General features: G+C 43.9%; 1 protein-coding gene across 1 annotated transcript in view; it reads right to left on the reverse strand.

The window, feature by feature from the left end:
- Nucleotides 1–22,694, reverse strand: part of ADAM11 (ADAM metallopeptidase domain 11) — a 381,539-nt gene that overhangs the window by 233,781 nt on the left and 125,064 nt on the right. Inside the window, exons 5-7 of the mRNA XM_078645153.1 lie at nucleotides 6,220–6,308; nucleotides 3,811–3,874; nucleotides 126–192 (exon numbers count right to left, since the gene is read on the reverse strand). Of these exons, the coding sequence (XP_078501279.1) occupies nucleotides 126–192; nucleotides 3,811–3,874; nucleotides 6,220–6,308 (220 nt within the window). The remainder of the gene's footprint in view (nucleotides 1–125; nucleotides 193–3,810; nucleotides 3,875–6,219; nucleotides 6,309–22,694) is intronic.

The raw sequence follows: 22,694 nt of genomic DNA on the forward strand, positions 1-22,694 counted from the left end.
TCTTTGCAGAGACCATGTATTGTATATCCTTGTCAGTTCTTTGTTTACAAACACTTGTGGTTGCCTTGCTGACGTTTTGGAACCAAGCGCTAGTAGTGAAACTGAAGACGGCCCGCTGAGCTCACCTGGTTCTGTGCATCCCTGAGAAAGACGGAAGGCTGGAGTTTGGTGAATCAGATGAGGGTGCGGCCCCTGTGAATGGAAATCGGAGAAGAGGCGATGGTCATTTCTGGACATGAGTCAACAAAGGTGTGTAATTCATCAGGAATTTCACTATACAAGCAACAAAGAGACACATGCAAGGAGTGGACAGGGTGACAGGGAAATGAAGAAGATAAAAGATCTGTATCTTTAGAACGTCAACAGAACCCGACAACAGAGTCGCCATATTTTGGTCATAAATGCACTTTGGGATCCAAGTAGTTGATTTAAAAGTAATTTTGCACACAGGATTTCAGTGGCTCTCAACCAATGCTCACGTTCAAGGTCTAACTTTCATTTATCTGGCAACACATAATCAGTTTTCAGCAGTGACCAGTATTTTTGGTCATGAGACCCTCAACGAGGTAGACATGTTTTAATGTATGACATTTGAATGATTTCTTTTTATGTCCTCCTTATATGCCCATAGAATAAGAGGTAATGAGATGGAGCGTTCGTCTCCTCTGTTCACTCAGCACTCCCCTCCTGGTGTAAAGCCGACACCATTCCTGATTAATTAATCGCCCTCCTCTTTCTTACCTCCCTCCCAACACTTTCCAGGATTAACACCACAACGGAAAAGAGAGCAAGGGATTGATTTCAATCATTACATAATCGCTGACACAGAGTCGGTAACCAAAAGGAAGGAGATGTTAGCGAACTCTGTGAAAAGTGTGGAAATTAAAGAGTGATGGTGAAGGCTAAGATAAGGGAGGTTTATCTGTATGCGAAACTAGAAGGATCAAAAGCAGAGGGAATCGGGTGAGCCTAGAGAAGGAGCTAATTGGGGAAGAATAAGAGAGGGGGCCAAGAACACACAGTGAGATGGTTGTGGCGTGCCATATGTAGGCACGAGTCTCCTGCTGCACATGTGCAGACCCTCTCCTTATTCCCTTGTTAATTAGGGAGAACATCTTGCATGTTTATTATGAACGTTCGTACCAATGTCATATAGACAAGAATGATGTTGAAATAGATCTAATTGTAAACTAAAGTAACTGTTTTCCAATAGCTTTAGTCATGAAGCAGGTACGGCATGTAGTAATTAAAACTATGTCCCAGGATACGAGAGAGACACCCCAGCTCACTGCACCAGGAACAACAGCACTGTTGAGTTTCATCAGGAATATGCCCCATTTTACAGTGACGTGCTGGCTGCTGGGCATCTTCAAATGGGGAATGTACTTATCACAGTCCAACCTAAATCGTGTAAGGCTCACCTTAATAGCTCATTCTATCATACACTCACTTCTGAATTGAGATACTAAACTATTAGCAGGCTTAATGGCGTAACTCCTTTACTGTATAATCAGATCAGACAAGGGAGGAACCCTTCCCATAACCTTAGTAGGCTCCACTTAAGTCACGGAACATGGGAAACAGAACATCGAAGCTGAGGAAGTGGTTACATTAGGTGCAAAAAAACGTGACTGAATTTGGCTGTTGCTTCCTAAAATAATATATATTTTGGGACTGGGGCATGGACTGATTAACTGGGTGCAGGAGTTGTACTGAGTCCTGCAACCATGGTTAGGACTAATAAATGTGTGTCCCCATAGTTAGATAAGGTCCCGGCATATTACAGGTCTACTCATTGTCTGCCACATTTATCACTGAGAGATCACATACCTCGGTGGCCATCTGCCTTAGATGGTGATAATGGAGAAATAAACTTTCCACTCAGTGAAGTTAACTTCCGGAGATTGAGCTAAGGGAGATTACTGATCCCCAGGGAAATCACTGGGATGTGTTATCCTCCATTGATGCCAGAATAGGAGTCAGAATGGTCTTTTGCTAAAGCACCTCCTCAAGGATGAGGGGAGTGAGTGAGCGAAAGAGTTGACAGCCGCCACAGCCTGTGAGGAAATGAGGCCTTTGCTTTTGGAAGACTGAAAAGACTATGGTCTTGTGAACAAAACTTAGACGAAGCTCAATGATTTGACCATGAACGGCCGCAGGATTTCAAAGATGCATGGTTTAAGAAGTACTCCTCAGTGAACCGGAGATCAATGAATTTGTCCCGGTCTCCACCCACCAGGTCAATGGAGTCTCTGGAACAAATGAGGACTTAGTCCTAGAAGAGCCTCCACTCCCGAACACAAGATGCCATCCCTTTGACATTTACAACTGGATGTAGCTGTAATAAGATGTCAGATTCTGAGGGGAAAACTGGCATGCATTTAGTTACTTTCTCCTTTTCAGAAGTTACTCACTCCACTTTCCTAGAGTAGTGAGAGTTATCACCACACAGGAAGCAGAAATCTCTGAAAAGGATACCTCACAACCTTACTGACAGGAATGGGACTTGTTACTGCGTTTGATGTCCGGGCCTCTCTACACTTCCCTACTGACTCCTCTGTTGATGACACCTGAGGGTTTGGGTCGCCCTTAAGTGCAGTTTGTTTCAGAAGAATCTAACACCAATGTAGGCACTCCTAGCATGTGTTCCCCAGGAAAGAGATATAAAGATTATGTAGATCAATTGATGCAAATGTCTAGTGAAAGGATGTACAAATCGTCTGATTAAAGTGTTGCAGTATACCCTACCTGGACTGATGCAAGAGATAAATCAGAGTGAAAACCAAGAAAACTGAAATAAGAGAGATAACAGGGCAAGAGCTTCATTTACCGAGATCCTGAGAAAACGAGAAGTAAGTTCTGATCCACACTAATGGGTAGTGAGAATATGCAGCTGTGCTGCAGTCGGGGCAAGTCCACGCAAAAGCTCAAATAGACCAACCATGAAAGCAGTTTCACATCCTGCCACCAGGTTTGTATGTGTCTAGTCTTAAAATCTTTAGTTTTATTTTGACGAGACGCATCACCTATAAAATTTAAAGACTAACATTTGAACTTGCTCAATTCCAACTATGGAACACATCACATCGGACTCCTAGTCCAGTCAACTCAGATGGTGACACCGTGTAAAACAGTATTAGCATTCTTCACAAGGACATCCGAAGAAGAGAATTCATCACATTGTGAATACTAAGGTGTGCTGGACCCATCACCCAGTGTATTAGGCTCTGCACTGATACAATCCTTTCCGGATTTTGCAACCTCGCCAGAACACGAGATGTGGTCTCAGTGGCCGCTGTGCTACTGGGAATGGGAGAAGAAGTTGCTCAGCTACTCAAGCTGGCAAGTGGTCCCTCACTTCCATAACAAAACTGTTCTTCTCTAATGATGTAGGATATTGAAATATTAAATGAATAATTTCGCGTTTAACAGTGCTTCTAAGTATTGCTTTCTCCAGAGCCACTTCAATAGCAGGTCAGGCCAGCAAACATCCTTCTCCACTCACTATATTCTTCAAAGTTTGGTAGTATCTCATTGAACCATAGCATTGTGGATCTGAGTGATCATGGAAAGTTTAGCCTGCCTGATCTCATAACATCGTCACTCTTCTTCCTTTCATCCTGTCAACCTTAAATCCCTTTTCGGAATCTAGAGCAACACCCAAGCTTTTCTAGGTGCATTTTACAGTCCACAAGGGTTGCTAATCCCAACGGAGGAGCAAAATGCTAGCAAAACTGAAAGGCAAGCAAGGGAAAGCAACATGGTCCCGTTTGTTTATGAAACGAGAGATCTCGTGAAGTCTATTCTCACCTCTTGGCTGTCAACTGCCTGTGGCTCTATCATGTATGTGAAGTTTCCATCAGAAAAGACACCACTAGAAAAAAATGAAAAGTCATGTGAAGAAAAGCCATCATAACCAACTAAAGTGCCCTCAAGCACCCAGCCATCCTATTCCAATCAGTCACTTCTGATTACGCACTCATCACCACGTCTGACACTACCTTTGTTCCAGATGTCACACCTGGCTTTCCTCTCTCAAGAGTAACTCAAAGTCTTTCCTCTGTCCCAAAAATTGCTAGAGCTAGGATTGGTGTCACTGAGTCAGAGTTTATTTTAACTTCACAAGGTTCTTTTATGCATACATATTTAAGAATGGCAGACTCGACTCATATCCCTCGTCCTAAGGATTATATGAGCGTGGGAAATAATCTAGATTTACTCAATAACCACGCAAACCAAAACTGTCTCTCCTCTAGAAAGATGATGGTATTTCCCTTGTCCCAATAGTCATGCTAAGCAACTCATTTGTCCAAACAGTTGAACCCTGCATTTGCCTAGTCCTAAAAGGGACACCTTATATATCCTCTGTCCCAAGAGTGACAATGGGAATGTGCTATGCCCAAAAATGTATGCCTGTCATTTGCTCTGTCCCAGCCATCGCACCTGGCATGAGTAACACCTGGCATTTCCTATTTACTTTGATGCAATAGTCACACATGTCATTTCCTCTTTCCAAAGAGTCACACCAGGTGTTTCCTCAGTGTTATGTAATAATCCAAGTAGAGAGGCGGATACCAATGTAATGATAGTAAATTGTATTTATTCAATGCTACAGAGAAGAACTGGTGTTCCCATCAGAAAGCCAGGGAGCTAACTGACAAGCCAGAATCAAAACAGTCCAAAGCACTATATGACATCAGCTATTATGGAATGTACATCGTAAAGAGATAGGATAAAATACAAGTAAAGGGAATACAACATATCCTCTCCCTTTCCCATGAAAAAAACAAAACAAAAAAATAATAATTATGCCCATGCTCACTGCTGCTGAGATTACTGTCCAGCAGAATTTTAGATGTCTGTCCTGTCAATTACACTCACTCACAAACGAAATCTTGCAAGTATCTCGGTGGTCTCTTTTCTCTCTGTTCTCTACCTGCTCTAATTCCACTTCCATCACTCTCTCTCAATTCCACCTTGCGGTTAGATTGAGGACAAACAACGTCTTCTTCCGCTTTCTTGTATAGAGCCACCCGCCTCAAATTCCAATGCTCCCCATTAAACAAGGTCACAAACCTCTTATGCACAGCTTTGACTTTAAACGGGCCTCTGAACTTAGTTAACCCAACACCAACACGTCCTGGTTTCACTTTCCCCCAATCATTCACCGCAAAACTACATTTACTCTTCGCCTCCCCATCGTCCTCTTTCTTCTTCAAAACACCAGAACTTAAACATTCCTTCATCCATGCTGTAACACGTTTGGTACCAGCCGAACGCCCCCTCATCACACGAAAAGGAATCATCCCAGTCACACCATTCTCAGTGGTTCTATAAGCCCAAACTAAATCATTAACCAACTCTTTCACATTCTCTCTAGATGACAGGGCCATCTGGATAGCGCCTTTAACCATACGGTTCGCCCTCTCAACCATGCCATTACCTTGTGGGTTGTACAGCGACGTTCTTGAATGCACAATCCCACATTTCTCTAAGAAACTGACCATCTCCGCTGAGGTTAATTGCGTCCCATTATCAGTGATGATCTTTACAGGAAATCCTTCCTCCCTAAAAATGTCTTTCAATATCTCAATCGTGCATCTGGTAGTGATGGGAGCTAACTGACAAGCCAGAATCAAGACAGTCCAAAGCACTATATGACATAAGCTATTATGGAATGTACATCTTAAAGAGATAGGATAAAATACAAGTAAAGGGAATACAACATGTTACGAGCTACATCTGTCCTTACCTCTGATTACAATTGCCTGCCATTTCCTACCAAACACATCTGGTATCTCCTATCACTACGGGTCTCATCCAGCATTTTCTATGCCAGGAGCCAACATATAACATTTCTTTTCAACACTCAAAGTTGGCAAGTTTTGTCTCCTCTTTCAGACTTATACCCGACATTGTCTTGACCCTTGAGGAGTGACAGATAATATTATGTTGTTCCTCACATATTGCCATTTGGGGTCGATGGCTTCTTGTAGACTTATGCCTGTTATTTTGCCGCCCTTTCCTACTCCTAATATTCTGTCACCCCGCATAACCTCACAGCTTACACTTTCTTAGATATACACACATCACGTATGGTGCAATCACACCACTTTCCAGCCCCATATACAAAGCCTTTGTACTTTGCACTCACCAACAACTCAGGCTATTCACAGTATATCGATCAAGAAGTTGTATGTGCAAACAAAGGGTACTTACTGCAGCCCATGGCAACTGGACAGAGCCGCAAAAGAGTCAACATTCCCTCGCACTCTGCCTTGATAGTAGCAGTGTTCAATCACCAGACCCTAGAGCAGAGCACCATAAGAGATTAATACAAGTTTAAGTAATTAGTGCTTACTTGGCTGTGTGGTTCGTTTAGTGACATCAGATTACACTCATTCCCTGAAACACAGGCATGCTTTGAAACAGAACAATCATTCTTCTGAACAGTAGGTTAACAAGGGTTCTCAGTCTCAAGATAATGTGCTCAAAAGTGAGATCAAATTCTGAGAAGCCATAAATACATTTGGAGGACAGTCTAGATCTAAGTATTTCACACAGGAGGGATCACAAAGTCAGGAGGCTTCGCAGTCTTTGGATGATGCAGACTGTGCTTAGGAGCCATAAAAGTGCTTCAGTGGAGTGCGCAGTTGCAAACAAAACAAGGAATCATTAATTTTCTTTCTCAATCTGACTGTGAGCTAGTGTTGCTGTCACTGAGTCAGAGTTTATTTTAACTTCACAAGGTTCTTTTATGCATACATATTTAAGAATGGCAGACCGACTCATAACCAAAACTGTCCCTCCTATAGAAAGATGATGATTAACCCCCAAACCAAATGTGCCTTTCACTATGGAAAGGTCTCATATATCCCAACTACCTAACCCCTAATTACCTCTATCACCAATCAACTCCATATACCATAACAAGCAAGGGTGCAAACAGAAATACGAATCAAAATGTAGACCCCAGCATAGAATGCCACAGCACATGTAGACAGGAATGCAGATTTCTGCACAGGTACAACCTCCAGGAAAGGTAGGTGCTGGTGCTTCAGAACTGGGCGCACAGAGCACAGTCATCTTATTTGGATAGCATCGATCAGGACTATGCCACGTTCCGGAAAAATATAAAAACTTGGCTTTTCCAGAAACAACTGTGCTAAAACAATGCTCATCATATACCTTTGTTCATCCTTATGCCAAAGGTGCCGGGAAACCCTTTTTGGGTAGCTGCGCGCCATACAAATGCAAAAAATAAATAAAATAAATAAATAAATAGGACCATGCCAAGTTACTTTTAGTCTAATTGCTGAAAATAGCAAGCAACATTCCACAGACTACTTTCAGCCAATACCAAGATATCACTCTGAATTGTCTGCAGTTTAAACCTAATGTGCCTGCTCAACGACTACGTTCATTTCACCTCACAAAACGTCCTTGCCAAATATCATCCTAAAGGATAACCTTACCTACTGACAGCTGAACCATGTTGAACAGCTCATAGAGAATGCAAGAAAGAGCAGGACACTATGAATAGTTTTCAATACACTGCAAGATCTTTTCAGATGGTGTATTGAGAAAAAGACCTAATGAAGTGTTTGGAACTAATATTGAGCTAAATAAATTTAGTATACATAACAACAGAAGAGGCAACTAAGTTTGACAAACATGATAATCAGCAAGAAGGAGAGTGAGGAAGAAGTGTGCAGATCCATCAGACAGGCATGGATGAATGAAGTAGAGGTTTAGAGGTTGACATTTACAGAAGGAGAGAAACAACAGTAGTGAAGGATATAGAGGTAGTTACAGCTATAACAAGTATGCAAACACGAGAAGAGAAAGGGATACAAACACCTAACCAAGATTCCGCAGCTGATCCCGATAGACCCTGAATTTCCTACACCATTGGCGACACCTCAACAAATTGAGGAGTTCAAGAAAGCCAGTGTTAGGGCCTTGAGGGCCCTTGGATCCAAGGAGGCCTCGTCGGGATATTGTCCGTGGGTCTGCTCTCAGTACCGGCTATGTCTCCTGAACCTGTTTCAGGTTTAGCATCAAATCCAGAGCAGACTTCATGCCTGGCACAACGAACCATGCTGGTTCCTGCTACAAGGACATCCATTCAGAGACAGGAGGATGCTAATCATATTGGCCTGTCATTTTCGACCTTGGCCAAGGTCGTGTCCCGGAACAGTTTCGATGTGTCCAGCAGCAGTTCATTCTGACAAAACAATACCCTTACATAGGAACCACCCTCCAGAGCTCCAACAACTTTTTAGATTTTACTCTGACCAAAGTCAACGCGGTTTTGGTACTGATGGCGATGAATTTCCCCCAAACTAAGACGATGACAACATTTTTTCTGGACCTACAAGAGGCCACTAAATTGGACATTTCCCCTGACATTGGACTGGGTTTGCCCTCTGGCCCTTTCATGGAAGAGACCACCTCATTTGCTGTAGTCCTCAGACGAGCAGCTGAAGTTCTGGACTTCCTCATTGAAGTCTTACAGCCCAGGGAGACCTTGTCCGAGCCCTTGCCGATATTCAACAAAGCCTTGACGGACACCCTCTTAGGTGCCTGAACTACACGTTGTTGCTGCCCAACTGTGAATAGTCAGACAGTGCAATTCCACTGGGCCACTACAGGTGACCATGCCTTTATGATGAAGTACCCTACTTCTGAGAGCCTGGTAAATTCAGGTATCTACTAGAGGGGTTAATCTCAATTCTTTCCCTACAACCCCCTCCCCAGACACGTTCAAAATGAATAAAGCACTCAGGAAATTGATCAAATTTCATCAGCTACCCTAGCCCTTTGGTCAGTCGATGGCAGCAGCTTGATGGGTAGATACACCCAGGTATTATGGGACATGGTTGCCAAAGAACTTGCCGGCAGTCCCAGAGGTATTCCAAGCCAAATTGGCACAAAACAACCAGAATGGCCAAGGTGCGGCCAAATACATTATCGAGTATGGACTGGAGACTATGGACTGCTTAGGCAGAGCATTTGGGACTAGCATGGTGCTCTAAAGCCACGCATGCATGACATCCATGGGCTTCCCAGGTGACTTTCAGGCATCAGCCATGGATATGCCTTTCGAAAGGTTTCACCTATTTTGTGTGTAGGCCGATTCAACACTAGAGCACTTCAAGGAAAGCAGGGTCACAGCACACCACCTCGGTCTCCCCACACCCACCAGGAAGTGTCCTCTACAGTTTCGCCCTTTTTGTGCCATCGAAAAGGGCTTTGCTTACAGGCAACACCAATGCCCACCAACCCAGCAACAGACTCCCCAGCTATTACGAGATTGGGGATCTACCAAACACCATCAAGGCCTACAAGGACAGTACATTTCCAGTCCCCTGCCCCTCCAACAACAGCCTCCCAACCAGTTTAGTCTACCTTTGAGGGTGTACCACCCTGTTAGAGGCAATATCCATCATTTTTTCTAGGCAGGCCATAATATCTGACAATTGGGTCCTGCAAATGGTTAAACAGACTGTCCTGTGCAATTCCTTTCCAGCACGCCACATCTTCCACCCACATCAGAGTAGAGCCTTGGAAATGGGCACTCGCTGTTACTCTAGTTATTTCATAAGGGCAGACGCCTCTGTCCAATTTATATTTCTGGTATCTCAATTTCTTCCTGCGGAAGGACAAATTCAAGATGCTCATGCTGGCCCATGCTGACCCTAGCTCTCTATGCTTTGGATCCAGGAGGCTTGTTGGTACTATAGAGCGTCTATTTCCATGTACCCATTTTTAGACTACAGACACTACTTGCGCTTCAAGGTTGGCCAGGAGCTATTTCAGTTTGTCATGTTGAAGGTGGGCTAGTCACAGTCAGTTGTGGTCTACTTTCAGATGACGATGAACCTTTTGCCATCATGGGGATTCATTATTAACATGCCAAAGTCACCCCTGAATCCTTTGCAGAGGCCCTCTTTCATTGAAGCTATCTGGGATACGTTGCATTTTTGGGTCTTCACTCCGAATCGGTTCTGGGATTCAGTGAGGATGGATCTGAGGTTTCATGGCCTATTGGACTCTGGCATTCTGCTCATCAACCATGCCAGATGGCATATGTGGGCTATGAAATTTCCATGGACTCAGCATCAAGAGAATCGGGTGGATTCCTTCCAGGTTTCTTTGGAGACTGCAAAAGATCTGCAGTGGTAGCTGCTCAACCAACATTGCCCACCCAGAGCTGTGTGACAGATGCAGCCCTTCTGGGTTATGCAGGTCACCTAGGAGGGGTGAAGATCAGAATACTTTGGTTTCTGGTAGAAACATCTCTCCACATCAACCTGTTGGAGTTGCAGGCCATTACTTTGCTGTTGAATGCCTTCCTACCATCCATCAAGAAAAGTCTAGTTCAGGTCCTTGTAAAAAATACCAGCGCCACGTGATATTGTAACAAATAGGGCAGTTTGGGGTCTTAGCTATGTGCCAGGAGGATTTGTGCCTCTAGACATGGCTTAATCATCAGGGCATTTCCTGGATTGATCACCACCTGGTAGGATCTTTAAACGCAAGAGTGGATGAGCTCAGCCCACAACACCTACCGGAACACAACTTGCACTTATAACTGGGGTGGTGCACGACGTCTTCCAACAATGGAAAGTACTCTGGCGCGATCTATTTACCACCAAAAAAGAATGCGCAATGTCATCACTTTTGCACGCTGTAGTTCTCCTGATAGCTCACTTGGAGAAGCATTCCACCTAGGGTGGAGTATGGGACTTCTGTATGCATTCTTGCTGTTACTTCTCCTGCCCAAGTCCTAAAGAAGATCAGGAACAACCAGTATAAAGTCATCTTAAAGTCTCTGGATTAGGCCAGGAAAATGTGGTACCCGAACTTCTGGGCATTAGGATCTGTCCTATGATCAGGCTGCCGCTTCTGGAGGATCTTTTGTCATAGCAGCAGGGTCTTGCACCCTGGCCTGAAAAATCTACACCTTTATGCGGGGAAATTGAGCAGCAGCAGTTGGCTATATTCTATAAGCAGTGGGTGCAGCCAGGAGTCTCTCCATAGTATTCTGAGGCTGGAAGAAAGGAGAAGTTTGTGGCTTGCTGCAGCACCTGTAACACAGACCAGTTTACAGACAAATGTATTGCTGTTTGTTTTGTCTTTGGCCCTGTATAGACTTGCAGTGGGCACTGTTAAAAGTTATCTGTCTGCCCCTTTCTGCATTTACTGAGCCAACTGTCCTTGTTCAAATGGCAAGGAATAAGGTCAGAGGTGTCCCTCCTACGCCAGGACATGCGTAATATTTCCGAAAGGGTAACCCAACTGAAAATAGTACCTCGGAGGTGGAAGATACCTAAAAGTAAACGTTACCAACTCAAAGGCAACCATGAGAGGTAGCATGGAAAGTGGACGACGCGGAAACCAGGGCACGCAGAAACAACCTGCGCTTTATTGGATTTCCCTAAGAAACAGAGGGCTCAGACCTGGGAGCATTTTTGATGACAAGGCTGTGTGACTCCCTACCAGCCCAGCGGCAAAGTTCTCACCCTGCTTTATAATCGAACAGGACCACAGGATGCCCAATGTGAGACCACCATCCAGCGCCCGTCTGCGCCCACTGATTGCACGATTTCTCAACTTTCAAGACAGCGATACAATCCTCAGAGAGTCACGGCGTGTTGGTGAAATCCAATATGTCAATGCAAAAATAATGATAATAAAGATGAAGCGCACATTTGATTCCGTGAAAGTTAAACTGATAGCCCTGCAAATTCAGTACTTGCTACTCTTTCCTACCAAACTAAAAGTCATTTTTCAGGGCAACTCCCATTTCTTTCAGTCACCAGAAGAAGCATGGGCCTGGATTGATGAGCGCCCCCCTCTAAGGCGTGAGGCAAGGGTCAGAGGGTCGCAACTCAGAGACGCGTCAACACGGCCAGAACTCAGACCACAGAGAGTTAAAGAGAAGCCTATACACAGGAGGGTGCAGAACTGGAACGGGGACCCCCCTGAAGGGGATCCCACACACGCTGGAGTAGGTGCGCTCAGATGAGGACTTGACACAAGCGAAAGCTAGTAAAAAATACTCCAGCCAATGTGACAGTACCCATACAGAGCCTTCAGATAAGGAAGGAGTACCTTGCCGACACAGAGAGCGATCACCCACTCCTCAAGAACATTAACCAATTGGAAGAACGAGGTACCGGGACAGGAAATCCAGAGAACACGCACCAGCAGCAGGACAAGAGCGTGATGAAGGCTGAAACACGTGCTATGCCGATGGCAGATAATATATAGAACAGCTAAGGAGCGCTCTCAGCGTTTGAGTGAAAAGACTTACCTGAAGTTCATATCCTTTATTGATTTCTTTAGCATTTTAGAGTGTTGGGTGAAGGAATACAGACCTCTGAGGCTAGCCCTATGCCAGGTTGTCATGTTGACAGTTCAGGGGATGGGCGCAGGAAGTGGGAGAGAGTAGGGTGGGGGGCGGGATAAAATATTTACTGTTATCAAGGGGAAAGAGACAAGCAGGCAGGCTTTCCCAAATACATAGGAACAAAAAAGAGACACATACACAATGGATGAGGAACCCTATACAGAGTTGACATGGAATGTCAACGGACTAGGTAGTAACATCAAGAGAGGACTAGTAGCTAGATACGTCAAGAGGCTTAAGCCCGGCATTGTCTTTTTGCGGAAAACCCACCTGGTGGGTACAGATCGCGGCTTTATAGGGAGTGGGTCATACATAACACTTGCTGGATTTTCCACAGGGGTTCGGGGTGTCGCCATATTGATTAGGAAACCCCCCCCTTCCATACAATCCCCCTTCCATACAATTAAGACCTGGGCAGACTTCCGTGGGACTTTCGTCGCTGTCCGAGGGACCTGGGGACGGCGAGAGCTTTACGTTGATCAGTGTCTGTGCCCCACCACGACTACAATCTCCAACCCTAGATGCAGTAGCTAAGCTATTATTAGAATCGGGCCCCTCCACACACATTATTGGAGGTGACTTCAACAAAGTTATCGACCCAAACCTTGACCGCACACACATTACCACAGGAACCCGTATACCCACTCCATTGGCCAAATTCGGGAACTCTTTGGGGCTGACTGACCTCAAGGCGGACCGCACTTATTCATAGTTCCATGGGTCCCAGAGTCTTCTCCAGACTTGATGATTTCTTTGTCCCGGCAGGGGAGGTACGGACGGTGAAAAAGGTGGAGTACCTCGCAAGGGGAATCGCGGACAACTTACCACTGTGGTTGATGGTGGGAGGCAGGGGAAGTAGACAACAGTCGGATTGGAGACTGAATGCCTGGGAGCTCCAGGACAAAACAGTAACTGGAGTGATAAGGACAGAGACTGAGCTATACTTCCAAGAGGGTTCAGTAGCCTCATCCGCCACCTTTGAGAGACTTGTATATATATATATATATATATATATATGTGTATATATATATATATATATGTGTTTGTATATATATATATATATATATCCACGTCTCACAAAGTGATCCAGCAGAACTTGAGAGCGCTCAACAGCGTGTGCTGCGCTCAGGGGTCGGATCCAGACCCATGTATTCTCATTTTTACGCAAAAGGAGCGGCACATCCAAGATATTTTTCAAAGCTTTTTTTATTATTAGAGCTTCACCCCACCAACGCGTTTCAGCCTCAACAGGCTTTGCTCACGGTCAGTTAGTCCTTCCACTCTCTCTTATTTATACTAGCCCATTTTAGCCATTAGGAGGCATTATGGGATACGTAGTTTTTACACAGTTTTAGAAGCATATCAGAAAATTATATAAAAAGAAAGACTGGTGTATTAAACAATTTGTGTTTTGGTAATCAGGTGCATCATATTCAGTTCATATGGGCAATATTAATTTTCATAGTTCATACGGGATTAGTTCCCAGATTATTTCTCAAAGTTTATCGGGTATAGTACCCTATTGCATTCGAAGAGACTAAGCCGGTCCCGGTAACAGTCACTCCAAGTGTATGTGAAGGTCTTCCCCAAAATTCATTCCTCTCGGCATTTTGGTGCAGAAGCGGATGATTAGGCGTGACTCCATTTGTCTCAGTTTACGAACTGTGTCACCACCTCTTTCCGTTTTCATCAGCATTTTAAGTCCATAGAATCTCATTGATTTCCACTCCCCATTTTGGCAAGCGCTGATGTGTTTTACTGTGGCATAGAGCATATTTTTGTTTTTGACCGCTCTAATGTGTTCCAAGATTCTTTTTTTCAACATACAGGTCGTACTCCCTATATATTTGCTACCACATTTGCATTCGATCACGTACACCACATTTTTTGAAGTGCATGAGATCTGTTGGTCGATCTGCATCATCTTGCCGTTTGGTTCTTCAATGGATTGTTTGCTCATGCCAATTTTACACGCCTTGCAACTCGAGCAGGGTTTGAATCCTTTTCGTTGGTTTGTCAACCAGTCTGTTTGCGTCTTGACTTGAAAGTGGCTGTTCACCAAGCAATCTTGCAGGGATTTGTTCTTCCTGTAAGTTATTTGTGGTTGCTTTCCTACCAGCTGTCCTATATCTGGGTCCCCGGATATGAGATGCCAGTACTTTTTCATTTTGTTGGCGATCATTCCACTTTCCTTATTGTATGTGGTTATGAATCTCGGCGGGTCTTTTTCCACTGCTTTTTTTGGTTTTTCCACCAATAATTCTGTTCTTGTTTTTTGGTCAACCTTCTTTTTACAGTTCTTTAGGACTCGATCATGATATCCTCGTGATTTAAATCTCATCTTGCTTTCATTTATTTTCGTTTCTGCATCATCAGGTTTGGAGCAGTTCCTTTTTAGTCTGATGTATTCTCCGTATGGGATACTCTTCATCAGTGCTTGTGGGTGAAAACTTGTGCCATGCAGCACACTGTTGGTTGCTGTCTTCTTACGGAACAGGGTGGACTCCAGTTTGCCATCTGAGATATAAATTTCAGTATCCAAAAACGCAATCCTTTTAGTACTTGTGGCACATGTAAATTGTAGGCCTACTGTATTTGCATTCAATTTGGAAAAATAGTCGCGGAAATCAGAGTCCGATCCGTGCCAAATTATGAACAGGTCGTCTATGTATCGGACCCACAATATGATCCGATCCAGTTCCATTTAGTTATTTGTGTTCCAGGCGATTGTTTTCTCCCACCATCCCATGGTGATGTTGGCGTAGTTGGGAGAAAACGAAATGCCCATGGCAGTCCCACACTCTTGTTTGTATAACTCATGATTGAATAAGAACACATTGTTCGTTAAGCAGATGTTAATCATTTTTAAGAGCATGTTTGTGTGTTCCAAGGTTGAAATGCTTCGCTGTTTCAAAAAATACTGGCATGCTTCAATGCCTACATCATGTCTTATCGAGGTATACAAGGAAACGACATCTATCGTTGCTAAAAGATATTGTTCATTCCATCTTATATCCTGAATTGTTCGAAGGAACTGGCCAGTATCCTTGATGTAGGACGGCATGCTTTGGGCAATTGGCGCCAAGAAAGTATCCACATATCTCGATAGATTTTCATATATGGAGCTGCAGGAAGAAACGATTGGTCTGCCTGGGGGGTCTACTAGAGTCTTATGTATTTTTGGCAGAAAGTATATGCAGGGCATTGTTGGAAAGTCTATATCTAAGAATTTCCTCTCTTCTTCATTCAGTAATCCTTTGTGGTGCCACTCATTCAGATGGTCCTTCAGTTCTTTCAACATTCTGGTACTTGGATTGTTCGAGAGTTTGGAGTAATTTTGCTGTTGATTTAATTGTCTCATAGCTTCTCTTTTGTAATCCATAGTATCCATTATTACAATGTTGCCCCCTTTGTCGGCGGGCTTGATTGTAATTTTGCCATTGTCCATGAGTGATCTGAGTGCTTTCCTTTCCCCAGTTGTTAGATTTTCCCTGCTACTGTTTCTTGTTTTCTGTAATTTGTCCAGCTCCTCGTTGACAGCATCCGAAAATAGATCAATTTTATTCCCAGGTGACAAAATAGGATAGAATCGGGATTTCCTTTTTAATCCTGTTTCTGGTCTTTCGTTAGTTCTTATGTCCATTTGCTCTAACATTTGGATATCCGAGAGGTCTCTGTTTTCTTGATCAAACATCCTTATAAAGGTTTCTCTAATATCAGGTAGTTGTTCTATTGTGGTTGAGGTTTCTATTTCCTCATTGATGTTACTCGGGTTTTCACCAACTGGAGTCGGAGGTTTATTTGCATGTATTTTGGCCAACTTTAATTTCCGAACAAATTTATAGATGTCGATTTTGGTCTGCGTGTAATCAAAATGAGATTCAGGGCAGAATGATAAGCCTTTGTTTAATACTCTTTTTTCATCCTCAGATAGTTGGTAGTTGGACAGATTGACGATTAGATTTACTACTTCCGGTTGCGGAGGGGATATTGTCTTCTTGTGTTGTTTTGATCTGCGGGTTTTTCTGGTGCTGATACGGGAGGTTGTTGTGCTTGTGCCGGTCTCCCCCGGCCTCTCCCTTGGAATGGTCTTCTTCCCCTTCCCCTTCCTCCGCCACGTGAGATACTTTTTTCCAAGTTCACTAGCGTGACTTCTTCTAAAACAGACAAGTTTTTTGTCTGGGGTGTCTGACGTGCTGTTCCATCTTCACTTACGTCTGACTCGCTTGCGCTTGAAGGTGCTTTGTATGCTGGGTAGTTCTTTTTTAGGTTATCGTATCGTCTTGCAAATGTCAAAATTCTGCCACATAAATAGTCCTGTTCATCCCGTTTGAACTTTCGTTCTTTTCTTTCCTCGACTTCTTTCTCATACATGTCTAGTTTTTTCTCCATTTCTTGTCTCAGTTTGGTGACTTCATCCTTATTTGTTTCATTTTGCAGTTTATCCTCTGCTTCTTTAATCCTGATTGTTAACTCATCAAGATCTATTTTTGCATGTTTAATAAGAATTCTGGAGTGGAGTAGTGTGGCTCACTGGTTAGAGGCGGCAGACCCGAGAGCAGAGGACGGCCCGGGACCAGGGTTCGATTCCCGACGCGGCAGGTTTCTGGACCAGGGTCAGCGGACTCGATAATTCTCTCGCCTCGGTGCCCACTCTGATCAGCGATCACACTCGGCAACTCTGGGCACTAGCTTGCCTCATCTTCACTAACGGCCCCACCAGACCGCCGGGGATGCCTGGTCTCACCCTGGAGATACCCATTAAGGGACCATCTCTCAGGGAAGCCAGGAAGGGTTTCGCAGCGGTCGAAGCGCGGAGGTACCCCTTCGGGAGTGATTCCAGCGCTATATAAGCACATAATTAATTAATTAATTAATTCTCATCATGTTGAGTGAGCAAATGGTGTTATTCTCCATCCATTCCAATATCAATTCTTCTTTTGTGTCTGGGTGTGTTGGCATGGTAAAAATGCGTAGACCTCTTGGTATCCGCTTTACCTCAACATAGTTTTCGAGCGCTATTATCTCCCAGCTTTTATTTGTTTCTTTTTTATAAAGTCGCTCTAACAAGTTGATTTGATGTTTGAGCGTAGTATTCGTTTTGTCTGGCATTGCGGAACTTTCATCTGCCGTATTTCTTGTTGCCCCAGATTTGAACATCGTTGATGCCTTAGAAGCACGTTTTGCTGCGCGTGCTTCCATTGTATTTCAGGTTTTAGATTTGTTACACCATTAACTTAAAGGGTGATTGATTTTGCTCTCTTTTAAAGCTATATATCCTGGTCCGGTGAGTTGTTGTCTGCCGTTCGCTTATTATTAACTCCCGGCGTCTCTAAACAACCTCTCCACCCGGCCGCTTCGATTCCCGTTTTTAACAAAGAGTTAGTTAATCGCACTGACCTCTTGATGAGCTGCTTGTGATCCGGGCAGCTCCACAGCCGACTTGCCGTATCTGCCGCGCGGTTCCTCTGCTCATCGGGAAGAGGGTGTGTCAATCAGGAAATGGTCTTCGGAATCGGGCGCTTCTCTCTGCAAAATAATCCACGTCTCACAAAGTGATCCAGCAGAACTTGAGAGCGCTCAACAGCGTGTGCTGCGCTCAGGGGTCGGATCCAGACCCATGTATTCTCATTTTTACGCAAAAGGTACTATACCCGATAAACTTTGAGAAATAATCTGGGAACTAATCCCGTATGAACTATGAAAATTAATATTGCCCATATGAACTGAATATGATGCACCTGATTACCAAAACACAAATTGTTTAATACACCAGTCTTTCTTTTTATATAATTTTCTGATATGCTTCTAAAACTGTGTAAAAACTACGTATCCCATAATGCCTCCTAATGGCTAAAATGAGCTAGTATAAATAAGAGAAAGAGTGGAAGGACTAACTGACCGTGAGCAAAGCCTGTTGAGGCTGAAACGCGTTGGTGGGGTGAAGCTCTAATAATAAAAAAAGCTTTGAAAAATATCTTGGATGTGCCGCTCCTTTTGCGTAAAAATATCTATCTATCTATCTATCTATCTATCTAGATAGATAGATAGATAGATAGATAGATAGATAGATATATATATGAATGATCTGAGGTAGGGTGCAGGACATAATAGCACAGAAAAGGAGGGAAGAAACTCACCAAGTAGAAACACTGGAACGTAAACTCCTTGACCTCGAAAAAGGTATTGCCCCAGATGCAGAGGTCACTCTGATACGACAAATTGCAGTTACATGCAGGGAACTTCGAGCCCTGACAGACCGGGAGGTACAGAACCAAATTCAGGCCATGCACCACCGACTACAAGTCAGGTGACAGGGCTGGGAGGCTTCTAGCTTAGCTGGGCAGAAGGGAGAAAGAGGCGAGCTGGGTGGCCAAGATCCAGGAGACGGAAGAAATACACGTAACCGCACATACTACAGGGGGGGCATTTGCATGATTCTACATGTAACTATACAACGCTAGGCCACTACCAGAGGAGTCCTAGATAGCACAGTACCTTAGCAGAATAGATACCCTTACTTTGATGCAGGACGATAAGAAAGCCCTTGAGATGGATATTACCCTGACAGGAATATTAGACGCAATTAATGGACAAAAATCAGGGAAAACCCTGGGACCAAACGGACTACCAGGGGAATTCTTAAAGCAAAAAGCTAGCCTGCTAGGGACTCACCTTTTAAATATGTATCAAGCGGCACAAAAAGAGGGTTTCTCCCATTAGACCTCTGTCAGGCCACAGGGGTGGATATTCCTAAGCCAGGTAAGCCTCCACAGCCGTGCGGATCCTACCGCCCAATATCATTGCTCAACTTTGAAACAAAAATCTTGGCCTCCATTCTAGGGGCATGACTACTACTGGTGATCACATCCCTCATTCACCATGACCAATCAGGCTTAATGCCCAGCCGAGCCACACGTTTCAATCTCTGTTGGTTGGTCAATTGGCTAGACATAGTGAAGAATAGGTTTACCCCACATGTGCTCCTTTCCCTGAATGTGGAAAAGGCCTTTGACACAGTACACTGGCTTCTTATTTAGCAAGTCCATGTGAGGTTTGGGTTTGGACGGGGATTCATGACTTGGGTGGAGCTCCTTTATACTAACCCTAGAGCCAGAATCAGGGTCAATGGGGTAAAGTCGGCTGACTTCCACATAAGAATAGGAACCAGACAAGGCTGCCCCTTGTCCCCCTTGCTCTTTGCCCTGGTATTAGAGCCATTGGCATGCCAAGCTCAGTGGATTCCAGGATACAGGAGGTTACCTCAAAGACAAACAGACATATCTCTATGCAGATGACATCCTGCTCTATATCACCAACCCTGACACCACACTCCCTCTGACTCTAAACCTGTTTAAGGAATGTGGCAAATATGCGGGAAACAATATAAACTGGGAAAAGTCCAGTCTATACCCCGTGGAATGTCCCATAGATACACACTCAAAACCGGGGGACCTCCACATTACCAGAGAGGGATTCAGATATTTGGGGATGTACATCTCTGTAAATGAAGCTGATTTCCTTCATCAAGCGGGTTCTGATGGAAATCCGTGAAGATGTGGCTAGGTGGAGATGGCTCCATCTGACGCTGCTGGGGAGAGCGGCTATGTTTAAAAATGATAATGCTTCCTAATCTACTATACATACTCCAAAACACACTCCACAGAGCTCCAGGGGCTATTTTCATGCAATCAATGATGAAATCCGTACACTTTTATGGAACGGGGGGCCACCCAAGAGTAGCGCTGCAAACGTTGCAGCACAACCAATACAATGGGGGAATCGCCCTGCTGGATATCCAAGCCTACTACTGGGCTGCACATTTAATTGTAAGTAATGAATGGGGACACGCTGCAGATGATCACCACATGTATGCTTTGGAAAGGCTCCAATTTCGGAAACAATCCCACCTCCGCTATCTCTATGGGGGCGCAGGTGTCCGAGATCTACTACCTGCCACACAGAGGACGATTGAGGCCTGGAAAGGGGTGGAGCGATAGATAGGATGGGAAAAGAAATTGACAAAAGCAACTCCACTATGGGAGAGTAGGACATTGCCAGAATTTGCAAAACTGCAGGGCTTGATTGGGGTCACTACAGTGGGTGACATATTTCAAGACGAGGCCTTAGTCACCTTTGCGGCTCTTCAAACTGAATATCAGTTGACACATACTCAAACATACAAATTCTTACAACTGCAACATGCCTGGAGGGCACAAAAAAATTGACACTACAGACATCCCCAAATTGCACCATTAGAAGGTAGACTACTACAAGAGGAATTACCCCAAAGGGGGTTTCCTGGACATATAAGACTCTAATTAACAAGTTCCCTGAATGAGTGATATCCCTCAGGTCTAAATGGGAGGAAACCACGGGTCAACTAGATGACATTAACTGGGAGGGGGCCTTGATGCACCCAAGAGCTGTGGTGATTAAGCTCCGTTTAAGGTTGATACAATTTAAAGTCCTCCACAAGGTATACTATGACAGGGCTCGACTACACACTATGCGAAGAGCAGAAACGCCTAACTGTCTACGTTGTAAAACAGACTGAGACACCTACAAACACAAGTTATGGGAATGTTAGCATGTACAAAGCTACTGTTCACGAATAGCAAAGGTACTTAACTATATATTAGAGGCACAGATACCTATGGACCACAAATATGTTATACTCGGCATCCCTTCATATGTTGATCTCCCTGGGCACAAACTCCTATTTGAGCAACCTAGGATTAATAGTTGCAAAAAGAGCCACTGCCAGGCACTGGGGAGCTGAGGGCCTGCCCACACTTGCGGAATGGCGAGCTAGTATGGATCTAAATATGGGGGCCAGAAGAGAACATACATGGCAAGAGGATGCCCTAAAAAGTTTACCAAAATATGGCAGCCATGGTTGAGAGATTACAATCTTGAAATCGAGGGGGCTGAGATTGACAATACACACCCCTGCATACAGGGTCAGCAAGTAGTCAGCGGATTTCTTCACTTTTTAAGAATATGTCAATGGGAAGGGCCACGTTTAATCTGGGGGGGGAGGGGGAGTGGTATTGGAGAATGAACTCCCTAATTTTAATCTCCGTTTCCATGAAAGTAACTACTGACTGTAATAATGCAAAATCAACCTACTGATTTTCTGGCTGATGTGTAAAAAATAAAAACTGTTTAAAATAAAAAATAAAAAAGAATACACACATAAACTCCCTAAGCAGAAATCACAAGTGGGTACTAAATGACCCTTGTTCAAGACGTCTCTTGCACCCGGGGTTTTACTTGCGCAGATCTATTTGGGACAGCAGAAAACAAAAAATGTCCAGACTTCACCTCAACATTTTAGCAACCAGGGACTTTAGAAAATGTCCCATGGATCAACTGGTCCAGCCAATTTCTCTACGCTTTTCTACCGATACCCCAGAGTCCAGCGGTAATCATCAAACTGTCTTACCTGAAGGCTAGAATGATATTGATAGCTCTGAAGTGGTCCCGACTGTGGTGGTTCACAGATCTCCTACATATGTTGGAACGACCACACATAAGACTGCTGTGCAGACCGGACCCTCTCATGAAGTTCGGAGGCCAGATAGTTAATTCCAACATTTCTTTTTTGGGTTTGGAAGCATGGCTTCTGAACTCGTACAATTTGGACATTTGGATTTACAGCAAGAATGCATGGACATTCTAAAAGAGGCAAAACACCCACAAACATGAACATCTTATTCTTTCAAATGGAAGAGATTTTGTATCTGGTGCTCTGACAAGAATATTAAATTCAACCACATGCCAAGAAGAAGCTTTACAAACATACTTACTTCATTTGGCTAAATCTGGCTTACAATTTGCTTCTATTAAATTCCATTTGGAATTTATATTTGCGTAAAGAAAATATCCTTCACAAACCTCTTTTTTCAAAGTCCCAGTTATTAAGGACTTCTTAGAATGCATCAAGAAGGTTTTGTTCCCAATACGGCGTCCTTCTCCTCCTTGGGAGTTGAACGCCGTACCTTTCACTTCTGATGGCAGCCCCTTTCGAACCTATCCATAAAGTCTCATTACAGCATCTTTCTAGGAAAACTGCTTGTCTGGTTGCCATCACGTCAGAAGTTAGTCAGGTTCAAGCTTTATGCTTCCATGAACCACACACAATATTTCATAGCAATAAACCAGTTATGAGAACACATCCGAAATTCTTACCCAAAGTTGTTTGGGATTTTCACATTAATCAAACTATTACCCTGCCAACTTTCTTTCAGAATCCTTCAACTGCAGCAGAAAG

Source organism: Lissotriton helveticus, chromosome 5_1 (genome assembly GCF_964261635.1).
Source record: "Lissotriton helveticus chromosome 5_1, aLisHel1.1, whole genome shotgun sequence".
Classification (NCBI taxonomy): domain Eukaryota; kingdom Metazoa; phylum Chordata; class Amphibia; order Caudata; family Salamandridae; genus Lissotriton; species Lissotriton helveticus.